Source organism: Prionailurus viverrinus, chromosome A1, assembly GCF_022837055.1.
Source record: "Prionailurus viverrinus isolate Anna chromosome A1, UM_Priviv_1.0, whole genome shotgun sequence".
In the NCBI taxonomy this organism is placed as follows: domain Eukaryota; kingdom Metazoa; phylum Chordata; class Mammalia; order Carnivora; family Felidae; genus Prionailurus; species Prionailurus viverrinus.
The window spans coordinates 29,478,212-29,503,444 of record NC_062561.1 but is presented as its reverse complement, the minus strand read 5'-3'; the positions used below and the strand labels follow the sequence as shown (position 1 = coordinate 29,503,444).

At 38.0% G+C, this 25,233-nt stretch overlaps 2 protein-coding genes and 1 non-coding gene across 4 annotated transcripts in view; 1 reads left to right on the top strand and 2 right to left on the bottom strand.

The window, feature by feature from the left end:
* Positions 1-5,643, bottom strand: part of ELF1 (E74 like ETS transcription factor 1) — a 106,419-nt gene extending 100,776 nt beyond the window's left edge. For both annotated transcript variants that reach the window (XM_047868290.1, XM_047868273.1), the window contains exon 1: positions 5,130-5,643. The gene's annotated coding sequence lies outside the window, so the exon portion shown is untranslated. The remainder of the gene's footprint in view (positions 1-5,129) is intronic.
* Positions 5,028-5,099, bottom strand: TRNAE-UUC (transfer RNA glutamic acid (anticodon UUC)). The gene has a single exon. It is a non-coding gene; the product is annotated as a tRNA-Glu (tRNA).
* Positions 5,644-5,790: 147 nt separating the features above from the next.
* The window catches only part of WBP4 (WW domain binding protein 4), a 70,288-nt gene continuing 50,845 nt past the window's right edge, over positions 5,791-25,233 (top strand). The window contains exons 1-9 of the mRNA XM_047868341.1: positions 5,791-5,944; positions 6,890-6,962; positions 9,087-9,149; positions 9,239-9,362; positions 12,741-12,908; positions 16,845-16,891; positions 17,363-17,438; positions 19,288-19,481; positions 24,187-24,350. Of these exons, the coding sequence (XP_047724297.1) occupies positions 5,943-5,944; positions 6,890-6,962; positions 9,087-9,149; positions 9,239-9,362; positions 12,741-12,908; positions 16,845-16,891; positions 17,363-17,438; positions 19,288-19,481; positions 24,187-24,350 (911 nt within the window). The 5' untranslated portion in view covers positions 5,791-5,942. The remainder of the gene's footprint in view (positions 5,945-6,889; positions 6,963-9,086; positions 9,150-9,238; positions 9,363-12,740; positions 12,909-16,844; positions 16,892-17,362; positions 17,439-19,287; positions 19,482-24,186; positions 24,351-25,233) is intronic.

Sequence of the window (25,233 nt, the reverse complement as noted above, 5' to 3'; positions counted from 1 at the left end):
AGAGTCAAGGGGATCTGTAAAATAAACTTTACTTTGAACAGACCTTCCAACATCCTGGTTTTCATTCATTCATTCAAACACTTCTAAATGTTCTCCAAGTGCCAAGCACTGTTCCAGGTGCTGATGATACAGAAGAGAATAAGTCAAAGTTCCTGCTTAAAAGTTATTCTCTTTACTGGACAGTTTTGAGTTCAAAATTGTTAGGGGTAAGGGGATAAGCCCCCAAGCACTTCCAGTTCTCCACAAGTATGGGCCACTGGAAACACACTAGTGGTTGAGGGGGATGATAAAGATACCAGAGATCTGCCAGCACTGACATTGTCTGCTACAAGCCCTAATCTATTTTTGCAGCCTTATTTCCTATTCCTATCCTACATGTACCCTCAGTTCAGCCAAAATGTGCTACAAACTGTTAATGTGCCTCTGCTCCTGCTTGCTTCCTTCTTAATGCTTTGCCTTTCATCGTATCATCTCCATGAGCAAAAGCCTAACCAGACTTCAAAGCCCATCTCAAATGTTGCCTCCTAGAAGAGGCCTCTCCCCATTCACTTCACGTGAATCCAGATGTGATATTTTAGAGACCTTCAAACCCATGGCTTTTATGGGCATTTATCTGAGCATTTTATCACACTATACATTGCATCATAATTATCTGTATACTTTAACCCTCTTTCATCAGTTATTTATTGAACACTTGATACGTTCCTGGACTATCTAGGAGCTAGAATTGCAGTGTTAAATTATTCCATTAACATTTTAAAAATACTATCCAAATGCTAAATGTAAAATGTAATATTACATGTTTTTTGCTTCAATCTTTTAACAATTTTGTTGATATAATCTACATACCATCACAAAGTTCACCCGTTCAAAGAGTAGAGCTGAATGATTTTTAGTTTACAGTTGTGCAACCATTATCATTATTAGATGATTAAATGATTTTAAGACCTTTCAACCACTCTAAAAAGAAACCTTATACCTACATTAGCAGTTACTCCTCATGCCTTTTAACCACTGTGTCCCCTGCCCTCAATCCTCAGCAACCATAAACTATACTCTTTCTCTTCTAGATTTACCTAATTCTGGACAGTTCATATAAATGGAATCATAGAAAATGGGGTCTTTTGAGCCTAGCTTCTTTCACTTAGCATATGGTCTTGAGATTGATCCATACTGTGTCATGTACCAGTTCATTCCCTTTTATTGTCAAATAATATTTGACTGTATGGATACATTCTCATTTTATTTATTCAGTTGATAGACATTTGGGTTGTTTCTACTTTCTGCTTATGAATAATGTTGTTATAAACGTGTGTACATATTTTTTTGCGGACATGTGTTAATTTATCTTCGGTATATACCTAGGAATGGAACTGTTGGGTCGTATTGTAATCCTATGTTTAACATTTTGAGGGAACTGCCATCCCGTTTTCCAGAGTGACTGTACCATTTTACATGTCTACCAGCACTATATGAGGGTTCTAATGTATTCACTTTTGCTCGAATCTTAAAGAGTAAGAATGATCTCACTCTGTGATATCCTTACCCTCATGGAACTTACATTCTAGTGGAAAAAGAAATAAATAGAAACAAACATGCTAATTTCAGATAACTAAGAAAAAGGAGAAAACAAGAGAGTAATGTAACCAAAAGAAAAGGGTGGTCAAAAAGACCTCACTGAGAAAGTAAGGTTGACCTGAAATATGAAGCTGGAGGAGAGATATTCCAGGCAGTGAAAACAGCTAGAAATAAAAGTGATAAAAGAAGAAGTTTGGCACGTTCAAGGAACAAAAAGGAAGCCAGTGTGGCTGATGCATAATGAAGAGGCAGAGAAAGCAGGAGATGAAGTTGGGGAGGTAAGCAGAGGCCAGATGATATTGGGCCTCAGAGACCACAATAACGTCTTTGGATTTTAAAATGCCACCACCCCTTGTATTTCTTTTCAATCCTTTGTATTTCTTTAAAGATAGGTGTTCATCTGTGAAAATATTTATTAAGCTGTCACATATCTTCTGATTGCATCTAACAGTACCAAAGATTAAAGAGGCCATTTGGGTAAATAAATGCGATTCAAGGGGCATCTGGGTGGCTCAGTCGGTTAAGCAGCCGACTTCGGCCCATGTCATGATATCACGCTTCATGAGTTTGAGCCCCATATCAGGCTCTGTACTGATAGCCCAGAGCCTGGAGCCTGCTTCAGAATCTGTGTCCTCCCTCTCTCTGCCGCTCCCCTGCTTGCACTCTATGTCTCTCTCTCTCAAAAATAAATAAACATTTAAATAAATAAATAAATAAATAAATGCAGTTCAATTAGTATCACTTTATTCTGTGGTCCAGGAGAGAACACCTAAAATGTGACTACCAATGGCCTTTTAGTAACAAGGCAAGAGCACAAATTTATCACCTAGTCTTAACCTATTTAAGGTGTATGCCTTACTGACAGTAACTAGCACCTCAGTCTTAGAATATTAAGGTCATTTTCAATAAAGCAAGCTAGTAAGAATTGCAAATAATTCTCATGATTTAAACTTAGATTTCGTTTTTTCAAATTGAATTCTGACTGCTTTTCTCATTCTATTAAAAGTTAATATTCAACTAGTAAACAAAACCTATGGGCACATGTTTATATTACTTGAATTTTTTAAAACAGTAAGTTTTCACATGTTACTTCTCTACTTGGTTTTTTTCAAAGGAAAAGGGTTGTTAAAACCCTGGTCACATAAACACCACTCCTTTGATAAAAAAAAAACCTCTCACCTCGTCAAAATTTATTAAGGTGAAATTCTCTTCGACATGCCTCTCACTCCAAGCACTGTGTCCAGACTATTTGCCAACTTCATACTTGTTGATCCCAACTCTCCCCAGCTCCCCCACCCTCAACTCCCCTCAGCTTTAGGAGACACATTCTCCACCAGGAGAAATCCAACCAGTTCTCCAAGGTCCAGGACAAATACTCTCCCTTCTACCTCTCCTTTCCAGTCCTCTTTCCTGAACAGAACTGACATCTCACCTCTGGGTTCCTGTAGCACTCACTTCTGCAACTCAGATACCTTGTTTGGCCTGGTCTATAACAATACATGAATCTGAGAAATACCGTCACCAAACTCCTGCCCTTAGCATACCTTCAAGTATACACAAAGCTATTTGCAATTCCTGGGTGCTCAACTGAAAATCACATCCATTTTAGCACCGTTAGGTACAGTATGATACCAAATCATCACAAAATGTAAAGTCAAGAGTTAAGCCCTCACTGGACACGAGGAAGGGGGCTTCGTTCCACCCAAATTCAGACCAAAGTCTTCAGTAGTTTCTCAAAAATGACATGATCCCATTCTTCATTTTAAATGAAACTTTTCCAAAAAATAAAAAAATAAAAAAAAATGAACCTTTCCCACTCACATTACCTATTCAAGAATGCTCAACAATCCTTGCCATTCTATCTAAAGTTTTGGAGTGATACGTATTATCAAGAATTTATGGCTGTAAACCCAGAGTACAGAGAAGGTGAAAGATCCACAAAAAGTCAATCGCAAACTAATGACAGGAGCCAAAACACAATTACATTCAGTGTTGTACCCACAACTTACACCAACGTCAACAACAGTAACTTTCAAAAGCATGTGATGGTGCTTGGTGTAAACATTTTAATTAAAAAACATATAAAATACTTCTAGTTCTGGGAGTTTATTTACAACATAAAAATGATTAATCCTTAATCATGCGGATCACGTTAACAGATTGTTTCAAAACTCATTGTGCCGGCAAAATATAAAAGTTTGGGAATGCGCACACTAACCACCCAATCATCTGCTCTTAGTAATGGCACTGACCAGAAACCCATCCACAAGAGCCACTTTTTCCTTCTCTATTTGTTCCCAGAAGCCCAATGGACTAAACATTATAGCTCACCCCCTTTTCTAATTTCAGCTTGCATTTAAGATAACGCTTTTGTTTCATTTACAGCTCACATGCTGCTGACACAGCTGCCCCTTCTTTGTAATAAACACAGGGCTTCTATACTTAAAAATACAGTGAAACTTTGTTGGAACATCCCCTCCCCAGTCTTCAGCCAATTTTCTCTCTTCCAAGCCCCACCTCCACCCCAAGATTTTCTATCAGAGGCGCTCAAAACGTTAGACCCTTTGGAAAGTTAAATTTCTTCTTGAAAGGCATCTCATCGTAGTGGAGTTTTTTTTTTCCTCCGCAACATGTGCGCGCGCGCGCTTTAAAGCGGGGTTGGGGGGGGGGACGCGCATTCCCTTCCCCAGAGGCCTTCCCAGGCAGCGACAGGCACTCGAGCCTGTGGCTCTGGAGTCCGCGGTACTTTTCTGAGCTGCGACCAGCGCCCCCGAGGTCAAGCTGGGACGAGCTGGCCGCTGCGGGAGAGCCGGGTGGACACGCGGCCGGTCGGGCGGTGACGGGCAGCTGCGCGGACGGGAAAGCGCGCCCGCGGGCACCGAAGCACGCCAGACCGCCTCGCCGCCGCGTGCCCCGCGACAGGAGGCTTTGTGCCGGGGGCCGAGGGGGGGGGGGGTTCCCGTGAACAACAGCCGGCTGAATGAGAACGAGGGCTCCGAAAGGGGCGCGGGCTCGCGGCGGGCAGGGGACGAACACGCCCCCGCGTCGCCTGGGACCGTCGGAAAACTGCGGCCGCGGAGGGTGTGGGCCCCAGGGGGGCGCTGGGAGGAGATAAGGCGAGGCCAGAGTTAATCATCACCTCCCCAGCGTCTGGGAAAGGACGACTCGGGGCGAAGGAGGGGGCGGGCAGCCCCTGGGAAAGTGAAACTCCTTCCTCGCGGCTCAGCCCCACCAGCCAGAGGAGGGAAGCGAGGGGACCCTGAGCGCACTCGCTCCTCCAGCCAGCCCGGCGCAGCACGGGTCACGGAGTCGCTAACAACTACACTAATGCTCGTTTTTCACAAACTCATCATGAGAAGGAGACAAGTAGAAAGCCAGAGCTACTGAAAATAAAATAAGTGAGATCCCTCATTCGGTTTAAAAAAAAAAAAAAAAAAAAAGCTACGACATTCCCATACCGGGAGTCGAACCCGGGCCGCCTGGGTGAAAACCAGGAATCCTAACCGCTAGACCATATGGGAAGTACTGGTAGGGACACTGCCGTGACTCACCTGACAGACGCAGGCGCTACCGCTGCCTCTGCTCCACTTGCCCGCGCCGCCGCTCCCCCCTGTCGCCTTTGCGCCGCTGGAGCCGCCGCCGCCGCTGCCCACGCGCTCTCGGAGCGAAGAAACTAGCACAGCCCGTGCGCGCGGGCGTCGCGGGGGCGGGGCGGGGCCACTCCGCCGCCTCCGGAAAGTTCTGAGGCAAAGCCCAGCAACTCGCGGCCCCGAAACCAGCTGTTTCACCTTTCTTTTTTTAACTCCGCCAACGGCCCCCAGCCTACAGGTCCGGGTTGCTCCGCTGGTCAAAGGGCGTGCGGACTAGTTGGCAAAGTTGAGGGCGGCGACGTCTCGGGGAACAGCTGTTTGCGCTCGGGGCGGAGGCGGCGCGCGAGCTCCTTGGCCACGAGCCAGCGAGCCTAGAAGAAGGGTGGAGGTTCTGGATCCCAGGGGAAGAGAGAGAGTGAAGTCGGGATGATTCGGGAACTTGAGGCGTGAGGTTCCCGTCCTTCAGCTCAAGTCCCGTCGCGCTTTCACCCTTTCTCGGTGACCTCAACCCCTTTATACCGACCCCACCTCTCAGGATCCTGGAGTACCGCCCCTGTAGGGGGAGGGGAAGAGGAGGAGATTTCGAACGCGGATTGAGTCGCCTGGGCACCCGTAGTTGGGAACCGTGGAACACTGGTCCCGGGGAAAGAGGGAGGTGTCCGGGCTTGGAGGCTCGGGTGGGCCTCGCGGCGGGCCGGGCCTCACCTCGCCCCGCGCGGGCAACACGAGCTCGAGCCGGACCCGGGGGCGGCGCGCGGAGCGGCTGGTCCAGTCATGTGAGTCGGGTCTCGGGCTCTAAACAACGAAGTGTTGTTTCTCTGGGCGGCCCTTTCCCTGCGGGTCTCGCACTCCACCACCATCCCTCCCCACCTCCTCCTTTCGGCTGGAGGCGTGACGGAGGTGTTCTTAACTCGCTCGGGACTGTCACCAGACAGGCCGGGCCGGTTCTCTGGGCGGGTAGAAATGCTACCCTGCGGAGCGCCTTGGGGGCCTGAAGCACGGGCTTGGGGAGGGAGGCTGGCGGCCAGTTGGGGTTAGACTGCCTCCCGGGAAGCAACCGGGTGCTCACTTGCACTGTTGGGGGTCGCTAGCACCCTGTTCGATGCCGTAGCACTTGAACGTGGGGTGTTGTGAAACTTTAGGATTGGACTTCGGCCACGGCTGCCCTCCTCCGCCTGGTAGAAACGGCCAGTCTTGGCTAGCGTGCTCTTTTTTAAGTCTTGCCGGCTGAGAGGTCTCGGCTTTTCCAACTCTCTCTTGCCCTGAGGCTCGAGAACAAATTGTATTAACTGATAGTCCCGGAGGAACCACAGTCTCTCACCTGAGGAGTCTTGTTCTTTGCTCTTTTAATGGAAAGAACTTGATTTAAAGCAAACTTTGAGTTTTTTCAGGCCTCCCATTACAACAGCTTCCCCAAATGCCAGAAAGACGTAAAGAAGATAAATCTTTTCCAAGATGTTTCTTATTTCTCATGGCAAATGAAAAGAAAAAAAAAAACTTTTTTAAAACAGTTTTATGTAAGGGAGTTTTAAATCCGGTGCAGACTTTTTTCCTTTTTACTGGCAACAATTTCGACTAACTGCTGCAGTGAGATAAATAATAAAATAAGACAACATTCAGTAACAGGGGCTTATGATTGAAACTCTAAGAAAATGTAAAACATACACAATTTTACCTTTTTATATTATAAATAACCTTAGACTTGTTTTTACCTTTTTCAGGGCAGACTACTGGAAGTCGCAACCAAAGAAATTCTGTGATTACTGCAAGTGTTGGATAGCGGACAATAGGCCTGTATGATAATTACACTATAAGAGAATCTAATAATATTTTATTCACGTGTTCCTTTTTGTCTAAACTCAGCATTTACAAAGTACCTTCATATATATTGCTCTTGATTTTTCAAAGTTGAAGGATTTCTGTTGTCTTTTCATTTCTTGTAAGAGAGCTGTGAGCTTCCTTCTTTTTCATCAGCTTAAATTTGATTATATAGTAAGCCAAATTATTTCTCTGTGGTCCTTCAGTGACATTCAGGAAATGGACATTGAGTGGGTAATCTCATCCGTGTTTAGCCACACGATGTTTGTAATACTATCTGTAATACTATCTACTATCGTGTACAAAGAAACAAAAGGACAAAGCCCTTAATGTGTAAAAAGGAGCAATTATTGTAGTTTATCTTGTATCTTTTCTATTCTAATTAAATATATTTGCAGAATTTTATAGCTATAAATGGTTACATTTTAAAGAATATCATTACCTCTTTCATGGGATATGAAAATAGCTTTGTTAAGTACTTTACTACTGTGTCTCTTAATGTAGATTAAGCTTTTAAGACATGAAACAAAAGCATCACTGATTTCCCCCCCCTTCAAATACATGTCATAGCAATATGTATGTAGTACATAAATACCAGTGTATTTTTGAAATATATATTCATCTCCTTTTTACTTGATAGAGTTGCATGCACAAAAAAATAGTAGTCCCATCTTTAGTAGTGTTGTATTTCTTTGGTAGATATTTATTATTGTCTACAAGGAGTTTGGGGGTGTTTTTCTTCAGGGTTTTGTCTGGGTATTTGGTCTTTTGAGTAGTTGCTGAAGTTTTCAACTATCTTGTTTAACTTAGGCCTTCCTTACACATGAATGCCAGAAATTTTGAAATCTATGCATGTTACTGGTAGTTTCTCTTCTCTTCAGCTACCCAAGCAGTTGAATGAATTTTAGGAGTCACAAAGGGTAAATAATCCATTCTAGGATGTCTTTCTTATCCTTGGATTGTTAATATACATTGATTTGCCCTTTAATTAGAAGCAAAATTAATGTCTTTTGAATGGGCCTTTAATATTCTTTGTGTGGTATAATTTAGGAAAACCAGTATATGAAAAACAGAAGATGAACATTTGTTTTACACTGTTACCATTTAAAGAGGAATTCACTTTAGTGAATTGTAGAAATTTTACCCAAACTTCCTTACTGTATACAACCAGACATTTGTAATTTAGGGAGCATTCCTGGCTGTTTTAAATAGGTAATAACATTCACTCGCTCCACTGTCCCATCCAGTTACCATCATTCTTTGTAGGTTGCCACTTTTTTCATTTTCTTGTCTAATTTTTCCATTGTTTCTGTATGTATATAGAGGCTTCTATTCCAACGTACATAAAATGTAAGATACCATATACACTATCCTTCATAGTTTAGTGTGGTTTGTGTTTGTTAGTTAGTTTTCTTCATTGAACAGTAGATCCTAGAGCTTTCTCCATAGAGGGAGCTTTATTCTTTATGCCGGCAGCCAAATTTTGGTAGATAGTGCCAAATTGTCTTTCACAGGAGTTTTACATTTTGTATCATTACCACATTCTGTAAATGTATTTGTTTACAATTTAGGAGGAATCCTTTACTGTCTACTTTTCTCCCAATTTGGAGGAATAAGGTTCTAAGGATTATTGTTTATTCTCTATGTCCCTTGCCTAATGTGGCAAATAGAGCAGTACAAATTCTAGGGACTTAACTGGTTTTGACTTTTTATGTTGAGAGGTGTTTCTTGAAGTTTTTTTTCCACTCCTCTTTTGGCTTCCTGTTTTGTTTGAGCCCTCATTACAATCATATTCACTGGATTAGTCATCAAGGGTATCTTGTATTTTTCTTCATTGATATGGTCATCATAGTTTATTTTAAGCACCAAAGAAAAGCTGGTCAGAGGGTATGATAATAAATAACATGGTTCAGTTCCCTAGCATCATTTGATAAAAAAAGGTCTAATTTGCTTTAAAATTATTCTTCTTTTTCCTGTTAATCATTTTTTATTTCAATCTTGTTATGTTACATTCCCAAATTTACTGTGACTTATTTAGTATGAACATTATGATATTTTACGTAGCTTTCCTTTGCATTTTCTCTTTTATTCATTTTCAAGAGTGTTGAATTTCACGAAAGAGGAAAGAATCATAAGGAAAATGTGGCAAAGAGGATCAGTGAGGTAATTTAGTTTATTTCTTTCTTTGCTAATTTTTCTGTGTAAATATCAGTCCTTCACCTGGCTTTCACTTTTATATGTGTCTTCCATAGATTAAACAGAAAAGCCTGGATAAGGCAAAGGAAGAAGAAAAGGCATCAAAGGAGTTTGCCGCAATGGAGGCAGCTGCCCTGAAAGCCTACCAAGAGGATTTGAAAAGACTTGGCTTAGAGTCAGGTAAAAAAGCAGCCAGCATGTTTTAAAACTAACATCAGAGGTCATGCTAAGTGAGCTTTTATTGTTTCCATAAAGAGGTTATACACTCAGGGTATACGCTTAGTGCTTTTCCTATGCATCATAGCTCTATTTAGACTGTGGGACTTTACTCCTGCACTTTGTTTTACTTTAAAGCTTCATCTTTTAACACCTTCATTCACAACCATACCATTTTGGTAGTTAGCTAGTTCCTAGTTCTGTTTTAGATCAGTGTTCATTTCAGAGACAATTGAGTGTTTTAGGTATTTGGCTAAAAGGAACTATTCATTAAAAAATAGGCCTTTCATTATACCCACTATTCACTTTATCCATATGGTCAAAACTATAAATTATGTTCGTTTATATAGTTGAGTTATAATGAATTAGCCTTTTGTGGACAAATTTACTGATTTTACCACTAGAAGGTAGATAATCTTTTTAATTGGATAAATTTGACATGTAAATTTGACATGTGTAAGTTTAAGGTATGCAGGTGTTATTCTGATACATTTATATATAATGTGATTGCTGCTTTAGCAGTATTTATCACATTACCTAATGACAGTATTTGTTGTCTATATTCATTATACTGTGTATTAAATGTCTATGGCTTATATACTTACTACTTCTTGCCAGTTTGTACCCTTAAACAATATCAGCCTTAACCCTTCCAATCCCCTATTCCCTGGTAACAACAATTTTGCTTTCTGGTTTTTAGGAGTTTGACTTTTTTTAGATTCTACTTATAGGTGATATCATACAGTATGCTTGTCTTTTCTTTGACTTGTCTCATGTATTAGCATATTATGCTCAGGGTCCATCCATGTTGTTGCAAATGACAGGATATCCTCCTTTCTCGTGCCTGCATAGTATTCCATTATATATATGTACTACATCTTTTTGTCCATTCATCTGTTGATGGGCATTTAGGTATGGCCATACTTTGGCTCTTGTGAGTAATGCTGCAGTAAGTGTGGGAGTGCATATATCTTTTTGAAATCCTATTTACATTTCCTTTGGATATATACCCAGAGGTGGAACTGGTGGGTCAGATCATAGATCTATTTTTATTTTTTTGAGGAACCTCCATATGTTCTCCATAGTGGTTAGACCAGTTTACATATAATTCTTATATAAGGATACCTTTTTTAACCACATAGTCACCAAGAAGGTAAATAATCTGAAGGTTTGAGGAGAAGTCAGTTCCAGATAAAAGGCATTTATTTAAGTACAGTGTATGTATCTTGTTGATGAATTTAGGCTTTAACTCGGGAACATTTCTGTCAGCATTTCTTCCATGACAAATCCACTGTCCTTAAACCAGGCAGATAAGCAGTCCCAGTTGTTGATCTTGCATAATAGTTGAGATAGTCAACCTGGAATGGTATTGTTTATTCTCTGAAAACTTCTTTCCATGAAGTTTTTAAGCAGAATAAGAAGTTAATTGGCATTGCCCTCATCAGATAAGGACAGTTGTAACCAGACTTTGAAAATATTATCCTAGGGGCACCTGGATGGCTCAGTCGGTTGAGCATCCAACTCTTGGTTTAGGCTCAGGTCATGATCTCACAGTTCGCAGGTTCAAGCCCCACATCGGGCTGCATGGAGCCTGTTTAGGATTCTCTCTCTCTCCCTCTATCTATCCCTCCCCAACTCATGCTGTCTCTCTCAAATAAAAAGAAAAAAACTTTAAAAAAAATACATGTGTTAAAAATATTAACCTAGACATTGTTAATTAAAAGGAAGGGGTCGGGGCTGTATTTCCAATAAAGGATAAAACTGTATGTTTAAAGGAGAAAAAGTATGAAGGTGTTCCTGCAGAATTAAAGAGGAGTAGTTGAAAATTGATCTCATCAATTACATGGATTGGGAAGTTTTGTTATGCTGCCCTGTGAGCAAATAAATCTTAGCATTTTGTATTTAAATGTGTTTAAATAGAATTTTTTATTAAATATTTTTCATAGCCTTGTTTGCCTAAATAGGGTATACATTTCTCTAAAAGTATAATAATGCAGTACAAAGAAAAAAGAGTTTTAAAAACTAACTGCTTTTAAGATTTTCCCAAACATCTTTAGAATTTTCTTTCTTAAGTTATACTCCAAATTTTATGTTACAGTTTTTTGGAGGTTGTCTCATTTTTTCCTTCAATGATATGTCAAGTACTTCTTTTCCTTTAAACAATTAAGGATGTACATCATTTTTAGTGGCTACAGAGTGGTTAGGAGCACAGGCTTTGGAATCCACCAGAATTGTCATTTGCTAGCTATACAACCTTTGATTTTCATAAAAACTAAATAATGTAATGGTATAAACTGTTTATTATAGACCATTTGTAGCAAGTGTTTAATAAAGGGTATAAAATGCCATAAAAGTGGGATTTCTCTTCCTAACATTTAGGTTGCTTAGAGTTTTCAGTGTTAGAAAGAATGCTTCAGTGAGCACCCGTATGCAGGCATGTTTTCACAATTATTTTTGTAGGTTTAAGCTCTAGAGGTAAGACTGCAGAATTGAAGTATGAATATATTTTATATGTTGATAGCTGATACCAAGCTGTCTCCAGAAATGTTGGGCTAATTTATACTTTTGTAGAAATAACTTAAGTTATTTGGTAATAACTGGCTAATGTTTTTACAAAAAATTAAAGCCATTAAAACTACTCTTATCCCGCCCATGTAAATATCTAATGGATTAGATTAACTGTATTTGATTATTCTTTTCAGTACTTACTGATCTAATGCAGAGGAAAATTACATTTATTTATGTTTCTTTGAATATTGGTGAATGTATGTATTGTCTTGATTATCTTTGTACTTTTTGTCCATCTTCTAGAATGTTGGATTTGTTTATAAGGGATCTTTGCTATGAACATTAACCCCGTGTCATATTTGTTGTAAATGTTTATTATTTGTCTTTCTTTTTTTTTAAAATCTTAACTCCATTATAATTAACATAGTATATTCTTTTATTTTTTTTAATTTTTGCTATACAGAATATTTGGATTTGTATCTAGTTAAGTTTAACATTATTTTACTTCATGTTTTTTTTTTCATGTGTTTCTTTGATGCCAAAGATTAATATCAAGACATGGGAGGGACCATGGATTGGGGAATAGCTTTACTTTTTTCCAAGTAATTAACCAGAGTAAGTTTTAATATCTGGTAGAAGAGCTTCCCCTTAGCATTTCTCTTTTATAATTATGGGTATTTGTACATATTTGGTTTTCCAGATGAGCTTTATAATAACCTATGAAGTTCCCAAAAGAATCTTCTTGTCAAGCTTTTGATTGAAATAACAGTATTGTCTTATACCAGAAAAAAAGGTTGCGTTGGTACTTCACCTTTCTTATGTCTTTTTCTTTAGAAATTTCAGAACCAAGCATATCACCAGTAACAAGTACTGTCCCGCCAACCTCTGCATCAAATCAGCAGAAGGAAAAGAAGAAGAGAAAAAAAGACCCTTCAAAGGGAAGATGGGTAGAAGGCATAACCTCTGAGGGTTACCATTACTATTATGATCTCATCACAGGAGGTAGGTCATTTAGGCATAGAAATAGTAAGGAATAATAACTGACAGTTAATTTTGTGTTAATATTAGCACATTTAAGCAGTAGAAGAGTGTAGCTTTACATCTTTGCCACAATTGTAAAAAAGTTATGTGCCCTTTAAATACCCTTTTTGGGGCACCTTGGTGGCTCAGTTGGTTAAGTATCTGACTCTTGATTTCAGTTTAGGTCGTGATCTCATGGTTCCCGAGATTGAGTCTGGCAAGCTTTTAGGGATTCTCTCTCTCCCTCTTTCTTTGTCCCTTTCCTGCTCACTCCCCCCTGCTCCTCCCCCACCTCACGTAAATGAATAAATAAATAAGTATACAAATAAGTATATAGTTATACATACATATATATTATCCTCTTAGAATGACTTAACATCATACTTCATTAAAGCCTTAAGAATGGATTCCTGGGGCGCCTGGGTGGCGCAGTCGGTTAAGCGTCCGACTTCAGCCAGGTCACGATCTCCCGGTCCGTGAGTTCGAGCCCCGCGTCGGGCTCTGGGCTGATGGCTCAGAGTCTGGAGCCTGTTTCTGATTCTGTGTCTCCCTCTCTCTCTGCCCCTCCCCCGTTCATGCTCTGTCTCTCTCTGTCCCAAAAATAAATAAACGTTGAAAAAAAAAATTTAAAAAAAAAAAACAAAGAATGGATTCCTTACAAATAAGTTAAAACTATATTTTTCTCAAAACTTCCCAAAACTATGAACTAAATGGAAATAAAATAAAACATTTTACATAGAAGTAAGGCGTTTCAGGTCCACTTTGCAAATTGCAGGGGTTCTTAAAATACTCTGTCAGAAAGATTTTTCTATCCAAAAGTGGACTGGGAACCAGAAGCCATTTTCTTTTTTTATGTAGCTGTCTTGATTACCTAGTAAAGAACTATCCCCTCCACCCCAGATTAATGCTTTGGGTATCACTTTCTAATAAAATACATAATGGTATTTTCAAGTGAGAATATCAAAAACATTTTTTTGTTTTCCTTTAAAACTAAATGTATTGGGGATTTTTGTTCCATATAAATTCTGAGATAAATAACATTTTTTGTACATTTATGAAGCATCTTACTCTCAGAAACATAAAATTTAAGGTTAGAAATAAGCATGATAAAAGGAGGAATTTTAAAGTGTTACAGTATAGAGATATAAGTAAGATTATAAAGGAACTCAGTATACTGAGGTATTAGTTGTGATTATGTGGATCTGACAGATCATCACAGAAATTGCTTTTGAGCTGATCTGTAAGATGAGAGGATCAGGGGGGCCCTGGGTGGCTCAGGCAGTTAAGTATCTGACTTGGGCTCAGGTCATGATCTCACAGTTTGTGAGTTCGAGCCTTGCATCAGGCTCTCTGCTGTCAGCAGCAGAGCTGGCTTTGGGTCTCTGTCTCTCTCTGTCTGTCTCTCATCCACATGTGCACAGACATTCTCTCTCTCTCAAAAATAAATAAATATTAAAAAAAAACAAACAGATGAGAGCATCAGGAATGATGTCTTATTCACTATTTGCATCCCTAGCACCAAACACAGGGCCTAGCATGGTACAGACAGTTTATAGATATTGATTGAAAAAAGATTATATACTAGGTTGTTATAAGGGTAAAGCAAGCTTTCTAAAAGGTGTGATATGAAGCTTTAAAAAGTTTGAAAGTTTAGGGAATAGTCATCTGGTGGAGGTAAAACACACAGTTCTTTGAAGATGTCCTAGCAGAAGAAAGAGGCTGGAAAAATAGATTGGTGCCATATCATGGAGGATTAGGAGGATAATGCTGCCATTTACTGAGGTATGAAATGCAGAAAGAGTAAGTGAAAGTGGGACATAATGAATTCAGTTTTTGGTATGTTGAGGTTCAAGGTACCTCTAGAACATTCATGTGGTAACATTCAGCTGATTAGAGTCTGGAATTAGAGAAATTGAGTCTACAAATGGAGATAATATATTAACTTTTAGGAGTATATGAGATCACAAGGAGAAAGGAGAGAACAAGAAATACTAAGAGTGGGTAGTACATATATTAAAGGAATGGAAAGAAGGAAAGCCAGAAAAAAGTTAAGTAAGAATGATCAGAAAGGAAATGAGATCAGAGTTAACCATGAAGAAAACCTTGGGTTACAAGTATTATTGTAATTGTTATGATTTTTAGAATCACAGTATTGGGACTACATAGGAATAGTATTAATCACTCACCGTTTGCACTGAGCCTTAAGAGAAGTGCATGTGAGATAGTTCAGCAGTGAACCATGATTGTATGCTAGAGATCATCAGTCTTGCTCAAATTTACATTGAAACTACTAATTATGTGTTCCCTCTAAATCCTATTGTCTGCTTCCTTTGTCTGCCATCCTACTGTATATACTCTTGTTCTCAGCAAGACCCTTGAACAACACAGGTATTAGGGGCACTGAAAATCTCCTTATAACTTTTTTTAAACTACAGCTGACATGCAATGTTACATTAGTTTCAGATGTACAAAACAGTGATTTGACAATTCTGTACATTAACCGATGCTCTCCACAAGTGTAGTCACCATACAGCATTATTGCAGTACTATTGGCTGTATTCCCTTTGCTGTACTTTTCTTCATCTCTATGGCTTATTTATTTTATAACTGGAACTCTGAACCTGTTAATCCCCTTCACTTGTTTTATCTATCCTCCTTCTCCCCCATTCTGTAACCACCAATTCTCAGTATTTAAGAGTCTGATTTGTTTTGTTGGTTTTTTTAGACTACACATGTAAATGAAATTATATGGTATTTGTCTTTCTCTGTCTGACCTACTTCACTTAGCATAATATTCTCTAGGTTCATCCATGCTGTCACAAATGGCAAAATTTTATTTTATTTTTTTATGGCGAAGTAATATTCCATTGTGTGTGTGTGCATGTGTGTGTAATAGAGAGAGTTGTGAGAGAGCTATGTATCTCACATTTTTATCCATTCATCTATCAGTGAACACTTAGGTTGCTTCTATATCCTGGCTATTATAAATAAATGCTGCAATAAACATAGGGTACGTATATCTTTTCGAGTTAGTGTTTCATTTTCTTTGGATATATGTCTGTAGTGGAATTACAGGATCATAGGGTATTTTATAACTTTTGACTCCCCAAAAACTTAACTACTAATAGCCTATTGTTGACTGGAAGCCTTACAGATAACACAGTCAATTGACACATATTTTGTGTATGTGTTGTATACTGTATTCTTACAGTAATACCTTTTTCTTAATTTTTTCATTTCTAAACTACATGGTTCATCTAATTTTTTCAAATTGTCACAAATCTCTAAAAAAATTTCTCAGTTTATTTATTGAAAATAATTTGCTTATAAGTGGACCCATGCAGTTCAAACTCCTGTTGTTCAAGGGTCACCTGTACTTATTTTTTCCTGCATCCTTCATCTTGTTCCTCTTCTGAGTCCTTCTTTCTGTCCCTCACTTTCCCCTCCCCAGGATGTTAAACTGCCATCTCATACCTTCAAAACTTACGAACTCTGGGGTGCCTGCCTGGCTCAGTCTGAAGACCATGTGACTCTTGATCTCTAGGTTGTGAATTCAAGCCCCAAACTGGGTGTAGAGATTACTAACAAAAAAATAAATAAAAAACTTAAAAACTTTTCAAACCTGAATTCCGTGAAGTCTTTAGGAGAAGTCCTACCTGGCTCTAATAATTCCTTTGAAAGTACCAGTAATTTCTAATCCTTCATTCAGTTCTTCCATCTTGGTTAAATATTATTCACATGTGTTCTATACAGTATTACTGGGATATATATTCTTTTTATTTTTCAATTATATTTTTAATTATAGATCTGCAGTGTTTTGTACACATTGAATATCTTGTAAATTTTTGCCAAATTTTTTGAAGTTTTTCTTCTTTTTAAGCGAAAAAATTTTGTAAATGCAATATATTTTGCTTTAAGCATCCCAGTGGGAGAGACCTGAAGGATTTCAAGGAAACTTAAAAAAGGTAACTGAAGCACATTGATAGTGTCTTTGCTTTATTCTTTAAACTGATTGGTTCCCGGGGTTTTTATAGAGTTATCATAAGCTAATTTTCTTCCAAATAAGCCCTTTCTACACACTTTGTTCCTTTATTTCTTTAATTCTTTTGTGAGAAGGCTGGGTGGAAGAAGAAAAGTGGTATCTACCTAAAAACTCCATGTAGGGCAAATATCAGTTGATTGACAGTCAGTTGCCATTCAGATGTCCCTACCCGTCTGCAAAGAATTGTTCCTGGCTTTCAGAGGTGAGATAGTCTCTCCCTGAGAGTTGGCTCAGTATTAACACAAACCAAGCTTCCTGACCATAGTCAGTACTGTCACCCCTAACTCCTGGTGTCAAGAGAAAAGGAAAGGTAGTTGACTCTGCCTTAGTTATTTAACATAGTAAAACTACATCATTGTCTTCAGTTTATGCTTTTTTTTCCCCCTCCCAATAGACAGCAGGGAAGACTGTTTGGGTAGAAGGTTTAAGCGAAGATGGTTATACCTACTATTATAATACAGAAACAGGAGGTAAGTATTACCTTTGATTATTCTAACTATATAGAATTGTACTTGAAACTGCTTAGTAGCCTGCTGATAAAGGGAACTTGGGGGTTTTAGTATAGTGATAAACATGTTTCTATAGCAAGTATGTATTACTTTTTGTTGTTTGAAAACAATACAATAGAAAAGCAGAAAGATTCTCATTTATAATATATTGTACTGCTTGTTATTCTCGATTGATACCCCATTCACAAATTTTAAAAATCATTTTTACTTTCACTGCCATTATTGATTTTTATTGTGACTGTTATAGGAGTATAATCATTAACTTGGAAGGTATCTTAGAAATCATCTAATTCAACTTGCCTTTTTTCCTTTTCTAAAAATCAAAACAAGCTATTTTAGCAGTGGCTGAGATTGTCAAATTTTCATTTTTACTAATTCAATAACGTTTTGGTTTATATGAATATAAAATATAACTACTGTTACCTAGTTACTATGTAGGTTTTTCAAAATGGGTTATCAAGTAATTGTATTTAGTTTCTACTATAATTAAATTTACCAGGATGTGTATAGTATCAATATAACTTTAGGAGACTTTATTAATTAAATTTCTACTATCGAAAACCCTCTACATACCATTAAATCTTTTAGGGGGAAGAGGCCTTCTTAGCCTCCAAGTAGATACCTAGCCTGCCCAGTGATAGTAATCATTCTATCTCAGTAAGATTGCAGTACTGAGTCTTTCTAAAGATAAAATAATATAGTGATACAGCTAGAGAGTTGGATCTGAGTTTAATGCATAGCTTCTTCCCTTAGCAGCTGTATGATTGTGGGCAAGTCACTAAACCTGTAGCTGCTCTTATGTAAAGTAGAAGTGATTATATGTACTGTCTTTGGTCATGAGGGTCAAGTATCTATAGTTCTCAGAACAGTACCTGATACATAGTAGGTGCTTAAGTTATTTACTTCCTGAAAGTTTTTTTATTTATGTGAAATATAGATAAGGAAATAATGTTTTTATTAATGTTGGAAAGCATCCTTTTTTTTTTTTTTTTTTGTAAGATTTTATTTTTAAGTAATCTCTACACCCAACATGGGGCACAAACTAACTCATCCCCAGATCAAGAGTTGCACACTCCACCAACTGAGCCAGCCAGGTGCCCCAGAAACCATCCTCTTTAATGAGAGACAAATTGATTTGCCCTCAAACAGTTCCAGTTTATGTCTAGATGAGTATAATTATTAATAGAGCCCCTTTCACTCTTAAAAACTGTCTCAGTTGGGCAGTAAATCTTAGAATCCCTTTTCCTTTTATTAAATGAAAAATAGAGAATAACTGCAAGATAATTAGAAATGCTATCATTTCTAGACCACTGGATGGCAGTAGAATTCAGTGGAGATTATTTTTTTCCTAGTATAAAAATGACAAATTATATTCATTCAGATCTTCACTGTATGATTTCACTTTGTGAGAATCCCAGGAAATCTTTGTGATAAATAAAGATTTATAAATTCTAGGAAATCTGATATGTGTTCAATATCACATATTGGGGTAAGTTATGAGAGTCTTTAGAAGGTATTGCCCAATTCTTAGGTCTCTTTCCTTAGTTATACATCTAGAGAATCCAGATTGAAATCAGCTTCTAAAAGGTAAAAGAGCAAGAGCTTTGGAAACTCTTATTTTAAGTTATCTTCTTAAATGAATGATGGTGGGAAATAGATGCAATGTTGTTATTTAATACTATATTGTAAAAAAAAAAAAAGGTTAAAAAAAGTAATGTGTTTTAAGTGATAGGGAATGTTATATCGGGAGTTATTTCTGAATAGAATTGGTAATAAGTAAATAACACGACTATTAAAATGTGTTGAATAGAATCCAGATGGGAAAAACCTGATGATTTCATTCCACATTCTGGCGACCTGCTTTCTAGTAAAGTCAATGAAAAGTCACTTGATACCCTAGAAGAGTCCAAATCATCAGATTCTCATAGTGATTCTGATGGGGAGCAGGAAGCAGAAAAAGGAGAGGCCTCTACAGAAACACAAAAGCCAAAAATAAAGTTTAAGGTAGGTTCTTGTTTTATTCTTTACAAAACTGTAACAATTTAAAGCTTGGCAGACTTACCTAGTTTTCTGGTGGAAGATAGAAATAAAACCAAGACATGTATTTTTAGCAAATGGATAGATGGTTATTACCATTTATTAGTATCCGTTTGGTAGCAAGACAGTCAGTTAATTGTCCTCATTAACTGTCCTCTCCTCATTAGGAGTTAGACCTCCTAAGTTTGAAATATCTCTAACATCCAGAGAGCTGTCTGAACATACAAGGTTGAGTGTCTAGGCTAGAACTACTAATTTGAGTATTATCAGCTTACTAGTAGTAATTTAAATCTCAGATTGGGTGAGATAACCTAGGAAAATGATTTTGGGTAACATTAAACGTCTCAGTGACTGGCAGGGAAAGAGGAGCCCACAATGAAAGGAGTGGCTAGAAAGTTATACAGAGAAGCAAAATCTAATATCCAAGAAGCCAAAGGAATAGAGAACATCAAGGATTAATTAGGTCTAGGAAAAGAAAAATGTCCATTGAATTTTACAATAAAGAAGGCCTTAAGCCCTTCCTGCAGTTCTACCAGAGTTTGGGGTGGTGGAACTCAGATTGTATTGTACAGCTGAAACTAGTATTATACTATATATTAACTAACTGGAATTTGAATAAAAATTAAAAAAAAAAGATTTTAGAGGAAGGACAACTGTTTCACGGTGTATATGTGGTTTGGATATGAAATGAAAAGTAGAAATTAGTTGACAGGCTGATGGCTGCACATTGACTCTTAATCATGAGAGGTTTATGGTGGTGATGTGTTAAGAGGGACTCCACAAAGGAGATAGAAAGGGGATACCAACAAGGGTAGGCAGGCTGGTCATGGAGCAAGGAATAAACTCATTTTCGGTAAGAAGATAAGGTTTTCCTTTAAGAAGTAGGACTATGGATGAGTTGGTATCAGGGAAGAAATTGAGAGTCATACCCTTTTAGCCTTAGTTTACTCATTCATAAAGAAATTAAGATTGCTTGCTGAGAGTGAGGAGCTTTGAAGAGCTTGACAACACTAATGGATTGAAACAGTCACTCAGCTGGGGTGTGAGACGAATTGAACCAAGTAATAGGATTCACAGGTGGTACTGAGTCCCCAGCCATAGCCAGAAAGTAAAATCAGTCATTTCTGTAGTATTGTTAGTCCTCCTTTTGTGATCTTTCCAGCAGGAGCTCAGGTGGCAAGGCAAAAATGACACATAGCATTGATTCATGGTTGACATTACTGACCTGAGAAGTGAAGAAAATTAAGGGATGCTGGAGAGAGGGTATTTTGAGACCACATACAGGATCTCATCATAGTTTTGATTTGTATTTCCATGATGATGAGTGATGCTGAGCATCTTTTCATGTGTCTATTGGCCATCTGGATGTCTTCTTTGCAAAAATATCTGTTCATGTCTTCTGCCCATTTTTTCAATTATTTATTTGTTTTTTGGATGTTTGTATAAGTTCTTTATGCATTTTAGATATTAACCATTTATGGGATGTGTCATCTTCAAATATTTTCTCCCATTAAGTAGGTTACCTTTTAGTTTCGTTGATTGTTTGCTTTGCTATGCAGAAACTATTTATTTTGATATAGTCCCAGTAGTTTATTTTTGGTATTTTTTCCCTTCCCTCAGAAGACATATCTAGAAAATGTTGCTACAGCCCATATCAGAAACATTACCACCTACGTTCTTTTCTAGGATTTTTATGGTTTTAGGTCTCACATTTAGGCTTTTAATCCATTTTGAATTTTTTTTTGTGTATGGTTTAAGAAAATGGTCCAGTTTCATTTTTTTGCATGTAGCTGACCGGTTTTCCCAACACCATTTATTGTAAAGTCTTTTTCCCATTGTATAGTCTTTCCTGCTTTGTCAAAGATTAATTGACCATATAATTGTGGGTTCATTTCCGGCTTTTCTGTTTTGTTCCATGGATCCAAGTGTCTATTTCTGTGCCAGTACCATACTCTTTTGATCACTACAGCTTTGTAATACAACTTGAAGTCTGTGATTTTTTTTTCCCCTCTTAGTAACACTTGACACACCAATGATTGGATAAGTCTGTGTTGAAATTTTTTAGGTCCTATACAATAGACAGTCATGGGAACAAAGATATTTAAGGGTGCAGGCAAAAATATATATTTCTAAAATGATTCCCTGTGGACATGGAGCTCTGTAATGAAGGATGTAAAATCTGTCAGCATCACTGATCATCAGGGAAATGCAAATAAAAAGTATAAGGAGCGGGGCACCTGGATGACTCAGTCAGTTGAGTGTCCCACTTTGGCTCAGGTCATGATCTTGTAGTTCACGAGTTCGAGCCCCGCATCAGGCTCTGTGCTGACAGCTTGGAGCCTGGAGCCTACTTTGGATTCTGTTGTCTCCCTGTCTCTCTGCCCCTCCCCCACTTACACTCTGTCTCTCTCTCTCTCACACATAAACAAACATTAAACAAAAAAATTTTTTTAAAAAGTACAAGGAGATACCACTTCACAGCTTCCAGAATAGCTAAAATCAAAAACAATAAACAGGTGTTGGCAAGGATGTAGAGAAAAAGGAACCCCCTCACACTGTTGTTAGGAATGCAAATTGGTGGAGCCATTGTGGAAAACAGTATGGAGGTTCCTCAAAAATTAAAAATAGAACTACCCTAGGATCCAGTAATCACACTACTGGGTATTTATCCAAAAAATACACAAACTCAGAGGGTTACATGCACCTGTATGTTTATTACAACATTATTTACAATAGCCAAACTATGGAAGCACCTCAAGTGCTCATGGATAAAGAAGATGTGTATATATAGTGTATATATACACAGTGGAATATTATTTGGCCATAAAAAAGGAGTGAAATCTTGCCATTTGCAAAGAAATGGATGGAGCTAGAAAGTATAATGGTAAGCAAAATAAGTCAGTCACAGGAAGACGAATGCTATATTATTTCATTTGTATGTAGAATTTAAGAAACTACGCAAATGGGCAAAGGAAAAAAAGACAAACCAGGAAACTGAACCTTAACTATAGAGAATAAGCTGATAGTTACCAGAGGGAAGGTGGGTGGGGGGATGGGTAGTTTATGGGGATTAAAGAATACACTTCCAATGTTTTAAAGAATGATCAAAAATAAATAAAATGATTCACTATGGATGTGGATCTCTGTAATGATGAGGTCAGCAAACTAAGGACACAAAGAGAAGTTAAGGCATTAGAGATGGTAATGAGGTTATAGACAGGAGGTAAGGAAGGGAGGAAGCCAGAAGAATAACTTACTGTAGTTAGAAGGGGGGACTTTTAGAGTTTAAAATTTCACAAGTGGGACATTTTTGAGTGATGACATAATTCAAATTAAAAAGGAACATAGATGTGAGGATTTACTGTTTGAATACTACCTATGTACTAGGCGCTATGTATGATGGAAAATATATAACATTAGGTGACTGAAATATAGCAAAAGGCACAGTCCTTGATTTTGGGGCTCACAAAACAGGCTAGGGAATTTTTAAGGTCCAAAATGATGAGTTGAATAGAAAGAACATGGTAGAAAACAATAAAAAATATGGTAAAGACATCAGTGTATATGGGATAGTGGCCAAAGGTCATTAGCTCATGTAAGGAAGCATGGAAGACAACTCTATAGGAGGTGATATATGCTCCAGAGGAGGAGGCATTTATTACATTGCATTAGAATCAAAGCATAAATTATGATCTCTAAAAATCTGTTATTAAAAAGAAGTCAGAGCTTGGAAACAGTGAAGAGAATGCTAAAAGCAGATGCTGCTTCCTATCTTTATGATGGAACAGCATGAGGGAATGAGTTAATATCCACTTAAAGAATTACAGAACAGTGTCCTAGGATCACCACACATGGTTGTGCATTTTGAAAAGAGGCTGAAATCTAGTGCATGGTCCCTTTGCCAAACTGGATCGTAGGGCTTTGTTATTCCAGATGAAGGGGTGCCATAAGAATACCAACCCTAGCCAGGGGCTCCCATAGGACCTGCTTCTCCCTCAAGGGTGTGTCTTTTCTCATTTCATAGTTAGCAGTTATTGACTCCACTGAGGCTTTGGCACTGTCCTCAATGTAAAGACAGATTTCAGTTAAGACTGATAGGTTGAGGGAGTTCTTTACAAAGACAATGAGTATAGAAAGGTTTAATGACATGGCATTAAATTCAGAAAAGGTACAGTGTAAGGGGAGATGACTGTAGAATATGTAAGTAAGGAGAGAAGGCAGAAAAGAGTATTAAAAAGGCCAGTGTAGGGGCGCCTGGGTGGCGCAGTCGGTTAAGCGTCCGACTTCAGCCAGGTCACGATCTCCCGGTCCGTGAGTTCGAGCCCCGCGTCAGGCTCTGGGCTGATGGCTCGGAGCCTGGAGCCTACTTCCGATTCTGTGTCTCCTTCTCTCTCTGCCCCTCCCTGACTCACTCTGTCTCTCTCTAAATAACCTTTAAATAAATATATGCATACATACATATATACATAACAGCCTTGACCATGATGTCTTATCATTTTAGACATAATAAAAAACCTAATCAAACATTAAAATTCTTTTATGTATATTTGTTGTTATGTGCAAATTAAAAATACTGAGGTAATGTACTATTTAAATCAAAAGACTATGTTAAAGAAATTGCATCCTTATAATTTTGCTTAAAATATGTTTTTTCTTGACTTTGGCATTTCAGGAAAAAAATAAAAATAGTGACAAAGGAACTGAACCAGAAACACAGAAAGAAAAAACTACCCAAGAGCAAAAATCATCAGGTCCAAATGAAGAAAAATCCAAAGCTCCTAAAAAATCAAACCCATATGGAGAATGGCAAGAAATTAAACAAGAAGTTGAGTCTCAGTAAGTACCTGAAACTTAACCCACACTTCCTACAAATTGTATTGTATATCTCAGTACTTCCTTCCATACATTTCAGTAACTCATTTCAAGGATAAGGTGCTCTTGGAAAGTGTGGCTCATTTCTTTTATTTCTAGAATGGTTTTATTTCTTCTAAGTATTCTTAAATATTTTAAAATGTAAACTGTGGTTATTTAAAAAAAAATTTTTTTTAATGTTTATTTTTGAGACAGAGAGAGACAGAGCATGAACGGGGGAGGGTCAGAGAGAGGGAGACACAGAATCTGAAGCAGGCTCCAGGCTCAAGCTGTCAGCACAGAGCCTGACATGGGGCTCGAACTCACAGACTGTGAGATCATGACCTGAGCCGAAGTTGGATGCTTAACCGACTGAGCCACCCAGGCGACCCAAAAATGTGGTTATTTTAAAAAGTAAGCTAATGATTGGGTTTTTTAATAGAGATGCCAATATATGTTTATTTTAATTCCAGTATAGTCAACATACAGTGTTATATTTGTTTCAGGTATACAATATAGTGATTTAACGATTCTGTATATTACTCAGTCCAGGCTAATGATTATTTTGATTCCTACCCAAACATAGCATTTCTTTTTTTTTTTTTTAATGTTAAATATTTTGTAGTTTCATTGAGTTTAATTGAATCGGAGTACAAAGCTTATGCATATTAATTTGTAGCTCATTAACATATTATGTACATATTACAAACAAAACCATTCTAGACAATACTGGCTTTCCAAAGAATTTTTTTTATATATATTTTTTAAATTTAAATTTTAGTTTTTTAATTTACGTCCATATTAATTAGCATATACTGCAACAGTGATTTCAGGAGTAGATTCCTTAATGCCCCTTACCCACTTAGCC